The 5,594-nt window shown below is 61.4% G+C and overlaps 1 protein-coding gene across 3 annotated transcripts; it reads left to right on the top strand.

Annotated features, from left to right (window-relative positions):
- On the top strand, positions 1 to 5,594 carry GHRL (ghrelin and obestatin prepropeptide). Of its 3 annotated transcripts, none has more exons than XM_070051115.2 (5): positions 1 to 118; positions 303 to 417; positions 557 to 649; positions 4,098 to 4,206; positions 5,441 to 5,594. In XM_070051115.2, exons 2-5 carry the CDS (start codon positions 310 to 312, stop codon positions 5,458 to 5,460), a joined length of 330 nt encoding a protein of 109 aa, XP_069907216.1. In that variant the 5' UTR covers positions 1 to 118; positions 303 to 309; the 3' UTR covers positions 5,461 to 5,594. The 3 variants fall into 3 exon arrangements, with proteins under 3 accessions (XP_069907216.1, XP_069907218.1, XP_069907217.1); XM_070051117.2 differs by having other exon boundaries at positions 560 to 649; XM_070051116.2 differs by having other exon boundaries at positions 27 to 118; positions 276 to 417.

The raw sequence follows: 5,594 nt of genomic DNA on the forward strand, positions 1-5,594 counted from the left end.
GCAGCCCCTGGGCCTCACCTGCACCAGGAATCCCAGACGTGCTCTGCTCCCAGGGTGCGTGTGGTTTAGAGGTTTGGCTTGCGGGGTGACTACTCGACCTTCTAGAACCACCACAAAGGTGAGGGGGAACGAGGTGCAGGGGCCCAGGGCTTGGGACTAAGCAGGGGACACCCAACATCCGGGCCAAGTCCCACTGCCTGGCTCCGTCCTCTCCTGCCCTGGGGAGCCCCTCTGCTCAGCAGCCGCGTGAACTCAGGCCTGTGGGGGGTGAGCAGGCTCCTGGAGACCCTCTCTGCCCCCAGCTGAGCCATGCTCTCCGCGGGGACCGCCTGCAGCCTGCTGCTCCTCAGCGTGCTCTGGGTGGACGTGGCCATGGCCGGCTCCAGCTTCCTGAGCCCCGAGCACCAGAAGGCCCAGGTGAGCCCCCTCCCCCGGCGGAGCCCACTCGGCACGGCCGTGGGGCCTGACGCCCGGCTCAGCACGGCACGGCTGAGGGGCCTGACACCCGGCTCTGGACATGAGGCTCCGGTCTAAAGAGATCATCTCCCCTCTCCAGCAGAGAAAGGACGCCAAGAAACCACCTGCGAGGCTGCAGCCACGCGCGGAAGACAACGGGCAGGAGGAGGCGGAGGACCAGCTACAGATCCGGGTTGGTGGCAGGAAAGGGAGCAGGGCGGGCCCAGCGGGGAGACCACGTCCCGGCTCCAGCAGCTGAGCTCGGCCTGGGCTCCAGGGCTTTCTGCAGGTCACTCGGCAGTGGGTGGAGAAGGCGCCGGGGACGCCTGCTGAGCTCCAGGGGAGCCGGCAGCCCAAGATGAAAGCACCCAGGAGGAACACTGGGTCCCGGGTTCCCGCCCAGAGACTGTTCTACTCAGGGTGCCTGAACTTGGGGTGGAGCCCACTGAGCAGTAACCACCTCACCTGCAGAGCAGGGGGAGAGCAGGCTTGTTCCTGCCCCAGCCAACGGCAACCCAGGCCAGGAACAGGTGGGAAACAGCACAGGAATTAAACGGAAGGGGCAGGTCGGTGCGGAGCACTGGTTAGGGCACTGGCGCTGTGCATCACAGCACCTGGTTAGGGCACAGGCATTCTGTATCAGAGGTCCTGGGTAGGCACAGGCATTCTGTATCAGAGGTCCTGGGTAGGCACAGGCATTCTGTATCAGAGGTCCTGGGTAGGCACAGGCATCCTGTATCAGAGGTCCTGGTTAGGCACTGGCATCCTGTATCAGAGGTCCTGGGTAGGCACAGGCATTCTGTATCAGAGGTCCTGGTTAGGGCACAGGCATTCTGTATCAGAGGTCCTGGTTAGGCACAGGCATTCTGTATCAGAGGTCCTGGGTAGGCACAGGCATTCTGTATCAGAGCAGCTGGTTAGGGCACAGGCATTCTGTATCAGAGGTCCTGGTTAGGCACAGGCATTCTGTATCAGAGGTCCTGGTTAGGCACTGGCATTCTGTATCAGAGGTCCTGGGTAGGCACAGGCATTCTGTATCAGAGGTCCTGGTTAGGGCACAGGCATTCTGTATCAGAGGTCCTGGGTAGGCACAGGCATTCTGTATCAGAGGTCCTGGTTAGGGCACAGGCATTCTGTATCAGAGGTCCTGGTTAGGCACTGGCATTCTGTATCAGAGGTCCTGGTTAGGGCACATTCTGTATCAGAGGTCCTGGGTAGGCACAGGCATTCTGTATCAGAGGTCCTGGGTAGGGCACAGGCATTCTGTATCAGAGGTCCTGGTTAGGGCACAGGCATTCTGTATCAGAGGTCCTGGGTAGGCACAGGCATTCTGTATCAGAGGTCCTGGGTAGGCACAGGCATTCTGTATCAGAGGTCCTGGGTAGGCACAGGCATCCTGTATCAGAGGTCCTGGTTAGGCACTGGCATCCTGTATCAGAGGTCCTGGGTAGGCACAGGCATTCTGTATCAGAGGTCCTGGTTAGGGCACAGGCATTCTGTATCAGAGGTCCTGGTTAGGCACAGGCATTCTGTATCAGAGGTCCTGGGTAGGCACAGGCATTCTGTATCAGAGCAGCTGGTTAGGGCACAGGCATTCTGTATCAGAGGTCCTGGTTAGGCACAGGCATTCTGTATCAGAGGTCCTGGTTAGGCACTGGCATTCTGTATCAGAGGTCCTGGGTAGGCACAGGCATTCTGTATCAGAGGTCCTGGTTAGGGCACAGGCATTCTGTATCAGAGGTCCTGGGTAGGCACAGGCATTCTGTATCAGAGGTCCTGGTTAGGGCACAGGCATTCTGTATCAGAGGTCCTGGTTAGGCACTGGCATCCTGTATCAGAGGTCCTGGGTAGGCACTGGCATCCTGTATCAGAGGTCCTGGGTAGGCACAGGCATTCTGTATCAGAGGTCCTGGGTAGGCACAGGCATTCTGTATCAGAGGTCCTGGTTAGGGCACAGGCATTCTGTATCAGAGGTCCTGGGTAGGCACAGGCATTCTGTATCAGAGGTCCTGGGTAGGGCACAGGCATTCTGTATCAGAGGTCCTGGGTAGGGCACAGGCATTCTGTATCAGAGGTCCTGGTTAGGCACAGGCATTCTGTATCAGAGGTCCTGGGTAGGCACAGGCATTCTGTATCAGAGGTCCTGGTTAGGCACAGGCATTCTGTATCAGAGGTCCTGGGTAGGCACAGGCATTCTGTATCAGAGGTCCTGGGTAGGCACTGGCATCCTGTATCAGAGGTCCTGGGTAGGCACTGGCATCCTGTATCAGAGGTCCTGGGTAGGCACTGGCATCCTGTATCAGAGGTCCTGGGTAGGCACAGGCATTCTGTATCAGAGGTCCTGGGTAGGCACAGGCATTCTGTATCAGAGGTCCTGGTTAGGGCACAGGCATTCTGTATCAGAGGTCCTGGGTAGGCACAGGCATTCTGTATCAGAGGTCCTGGGTAGGCACAGGCATTCTGTATCAGAGGTCCTGGGTAGGCACTGGCATCCTGTATCAGAGGTCCTGGGTAGGCACTGGCATCCTGTATCAGAGGTCCTGGGTAGGCACTGGCATCCTGTATCAGAGGTCCTGGGTAGGCACAGGCATTCTGTATCAGAGGTCCTGGTTAGGCACTGGCATCCTGTATCAGAGGTCCTGGGTAGGCACTGGCATCCTGTATCAGAGGTCCTGGGTAGGCACAGGCATCCTGTATCAGAGGTCCTGGGTAGGCACAGGCATTCTGTATCAGAGGTCCTGGGTAGGCACAGGCATTCTGTATCAGAGGTCCTGGTTAGGGCACAGGCATTCTGTATCAGAGGTCCTGGTTAGGGCACAGGCATTCTGTATCAGAGGTCCTGGGTAGGCACAGGCATTCTGTATCAGAGGTCCTGGGTAGGCACAGGCATTCTGTATCAGAGGTCCTGGTTTGGCTCCTCTGCTTCCAATCCAGCTGGGAGGCAGCACCTGGGTCCCTGCCACCCACATGGGAGAGGGAGCTGGAGTTGTGGGCTCCTGGCTTCTGCCTGCCCTGGTGCTCTGGACACTAGCAGAGAACCAGGGGATGGGAGACTCTCCCTCTGCCTCGCGGGTAACACTGAGGAGGAAGGAGACGGCAGGGGGGGGTCTGCACGGACCTGTGCTTCAGGGAGTGGTGTGGATAGCTCTCCTGTGCTGACACTCGCCGCACCTACACTGCGACTTCCCGGGGCACTCAGTAACGCAGCTGCTCAGCTGCTGGGCCTGTGCAGATCCCGTCCAGTTACTCCTCTCCAACAACCAGGGACGCGGGCAGGCCTCAATCACTGTTCTAACTTACAAACCAGGAGCAGGAGCTCAGAGAGGCCAACGCACTTGCCCGAAGCACCACAGCCAGTGTGGGGCCGACCCCAGTCCCCGGGCCTCGTCCTCTTCCTCACTGGGGTGGGGGTGGGGGGCAGCGCCCAGCCTACAGCGCGGCTGCGGTGCCTCTGCCTTGGCCTCCCAGACCGCTCACCGTGCTCTTCCCTGGCCCCTTGGTGACTGCCAGGTGAGGACTGGGAGCCACTGAGGGGCGAAGCTCTCGGGCCTGGGCCTGGGCCGCCACTCAGCTACCCGAGGGGCCCTGAGGGCGGGGTGGGCATGTGACTGACACCCTGGGTCCTCTCTGCCCCTCCCTAGTTCAGCGCCCCCTTTGATGTGGGAATCCAGCTGTCGGGGGCTCAGTACCAGCAGCACGGCCGGGCCCTGGGCAAGATCCTTCAGGACATCCTTCGAGAAGAGACCAAAGGTGAGCTCTCGCCCGGGTCCCAGCCGCAGGCCCTTCCTCCCCTGCCACCTCTGTGGGCAGCTGAGTGTGGCTTCGAGCTGGGCTGCTGCCCTCGGAGGACAGCAGGCTCCAGGACCAGGCTCCATCTCCTTAACGGTAAAGGAAGCAGACAAGGTTACCTGGTGCGCAGTCGCGTCTGTGAGGTGTGCGAGGGGCCTTCGAAGGCTCCCGGCAAACAGGCAGGCCCTCCCTCTAGTTCTACCTTCCGCAGACGCTTCCACGGCACGGCCATGCGCTCAGAGTGGGCCCCTCGCCGCGGGCGCCGGGCTTGTCCAGCCGTGCTGACAGAGCACCACACCCCTCACCCACCCTGGGCTTCACTCCGCAAACGCCTGCTACAGGCAAGGCTGGGCTGAGCCAGCAGCCAGGCGCGCTCGGTCCTCCACACGAGGGGAGGAAGTGGGGCCTGGGCCATCACCGGCTCCTCTCGAGGCGCACCAGCAGGGAGCCGAGCCAGGCTCTGCGGTGCAGTGCAGGCACCTCAAGCAGCGACCGCACACGCCCAGCCTAGGCGTTGGCTCCGACCTGCATCCTTTCGTGTCTCATGAAGACACCACCAAGCCTCTGGCTTCTGCCTGGCCCAGGCCGGCTGCTCCGAGCTTCCAGGGAGCAGTAAATCACCAGATCAAAGCTCTCTCCTGTCTCTATTTTTCAGATAAATAGAATAAGACAGAATAAAAGAAACCCAAAACCAAACAGGCCTGCCTCTGGAAGCATCACCAGCCCACCGCTCCCCACACCCAGGCTGAGGCAGGGCCCAGGTCCCCACACCCAGGCTGAGGCAGGGCCCAGGTCCCCACACCCAGGCTGAGGCAGGGCCCGGCGAGGGGGGGCTCACACCCAGGCTGAGGCAGGCAGGGCCCACTACTCCTCACACCCAAGCTGAGGCAGGGCCCGGGAGCCCCACACCCAGGCTGAGGCAGGGCCCGGGGGCCCCACACCCAGGCTGAGGCAGGGCCCGGCGGGGGGGGGCTCACACCCAGGCTGAGGCAGGCAGGGCCCACTACTCCTCACACCCAGGCTGAGGCAGGGCCTGGGGGCCCCACACCCAGGCTGAGGCAGGGCCCGGGGTCCCGCTGTCCACTGCACACATCTTCCCCTCCGGGGCCACACCCACCCCGGGGAAGAAGAGCCACCTCCCATAGCGCTGGCAGCACGGCAGGCCCGAATTCTGAGCTGGCCTCTTGCTTCGCAGAGGCCTCGGCTGACCAGTGATGCCGCGTGACCGGCCCACCTCGTGCCCCGCCCGGCTGGGAAGCCCTGACCTGGCTTTCAGAGGCTTCCGCCACACCCCCCACTGCTGTCCCGGCTCAGGAGGCAAATAAACATTCCGATTTTCAAACCTGATA

Source organism: Oryctolagus cuniculus, chromosome 10 (assembly GCF_051225735.1).
Source record: "Oryctolagus cuniculus isolate XC-2025 breed Fujian yellow rabbit chromosome 10, ASM5122573v1, whole genome shotgun sequence".
Lineage (NCBI taxonomy): Eukaryota > Metazoa > Chordata > Mammalia > Lagomorpha > Leporidae > Oryctolagus > Oryctolagus cuniculus.

Coding starts and splice junctions, on each gene's coding strand:
- GHRL (XM_070051115.2), top strand. CDS start 310: ATGCTCTCCGCGGGGACCGCCTGCAGCCTGCTGCTCCTCAGCGTGCTC. Junction 418..556: donor CCGAGCACCAGAAGGCCCAG/GTGAGCCCCCTC, acceptor TCCCCTCTCCAG/CAGAGAAAGGACGCCAAGAA. Junction 650..4,097: donor AGGACCAGCTACAGATCCGG/GTTGGTGGCAGG, acceptor GCCCCTCCCTAG/TTCAGCGCCCCCTTTGATGT.